This window comes from Acyrthosiphon pisum, chromosome A3 (assembly GCF_005508785.2).
Source record: "Acyrthosiphon pisum isolate AL4f chromosome A3, pea_aphid_22Mar2018_4r6ur, whole genome shotgun sequence".
Classification (NCBI taxonomy): domain Eukaryota; kingdom Metazoa; phylum Arthropoda; class Insecta; order Hemiptera; family Aphididae; genus Acyrthosiphon; species Acyrthosiphon pisum.
In genome coordinates this window covers 37,283,599-37,284,505 of record NC_042496.1, presented here as the reverse complement: position 1 = coordinate 37,284,505, position 907 = coordinate 37,283,599, and the positions used below count along the sequence as shown (strand labels likewise).

Here is a 907-nt window from a genome sequence, read left to right as displayed (position 1 = left end):
TTTCCCTGTTTGTTCATAATGTATGCAATAAGCTAAATTTATAAATATAAAATTGTTATTAAATATTTTTTTTAAAGAAATTTGATTTAATTTATATAGATTTAACTCTCAGTGTTAAATTTTGTTCAGTGATACTTCAAATCGAAGCGACCATTATATTTTTTCCTGTAGCATCTTGGTGTTTAAAGTGGGACCGAATCACCCGCCGTTTTTTTAAATTGTCTACAAATTGTTTCGTCAAAAACTAAATAACAACAAATTTACAATTACGATTGAAATAATTATGTCATATGAACTTATTGATAGTGAAAAACTTCAATGAAGGTTTTTTACTTTTGAGATATTAATGATTTTTTAAATACTTGCCAATACAAACAAAAAATGAAGTTTTGGTTACAATATATCATGTACGCATTATTGTCATGGTATCAACTGGCTTTGGGATAAGACCATGTCAAAGTTATGCTGATGAACTTTCAAAATAATGAGAATGGGTTACGGTCATAATTGCTGTGGTTTACCACTTGACAGGTCTTCATAAAGGAAGACTGTAGGTGTTTTATAATTGGTGGTCCTGAAAAGGACCTTTTTAAATAGGGAGAGTGAAGTATTTCTGCTTTTACTTTTTTTTGGGTGCAGCGGATTTCTTGATCGGAGTTTTCTTCGCTTTGGGTTTTTTGACGGCAGCCGCCTTTTTCGCTTTAACCGGAGCAGCTTTTTTCGGCGTAGTTGCCTTGGGTTTGGTTGCAGCGGCCTTTTTCGCTTTTTTGGCTGCTGGTTCACCCGCCGTGGGTTTCTTGGCGGCTGCGATCTTCTTTTTCTTCGGTGTTCCGGCGGCTTTGACTTTATTGACGATCGATTTTTTCTTTTTCGCACACGGCCTTTTTCGGCTTGACATCGGAGACGG

At 35.5% G+C, this 907-nt stretch overlaps 2 protein-coding genes across 2 annotated transcripts in view; one reads left to right on the top strand and one right to left on the bottom strand.

The window, feature by feature from the left end:
• Positions 1–597, top strand: part of LOC103309664 — a 3,302-nt gene extending 2,705 nt beyond the window's left edge. The window contains exon 4 of the mRNA XM_029491494.1: positions 532–597. Within this exon, the coding sequence (XP_029347354.1) occupies positions 532–597 (66 nt within the window). The remainder of the gene's footprint in view (positions 1–531) is intronic.
• A 22-nt stretch (positions 598–619) lies between these two features.
• Positions 620–907, bottom strand: part of LOC103311165 (histone H1B-like) — a 475-nt gene continuing 187 nt past the window's right edge. The window contains exon 2 of the mRNA XM_008190735.2: positions 620–890. Coding sequence (XP_008188957.2) covers positions 620–890 — 271 coding nt within the window. The remainder of the gene's footprint in view (positions 891–907) is intronic.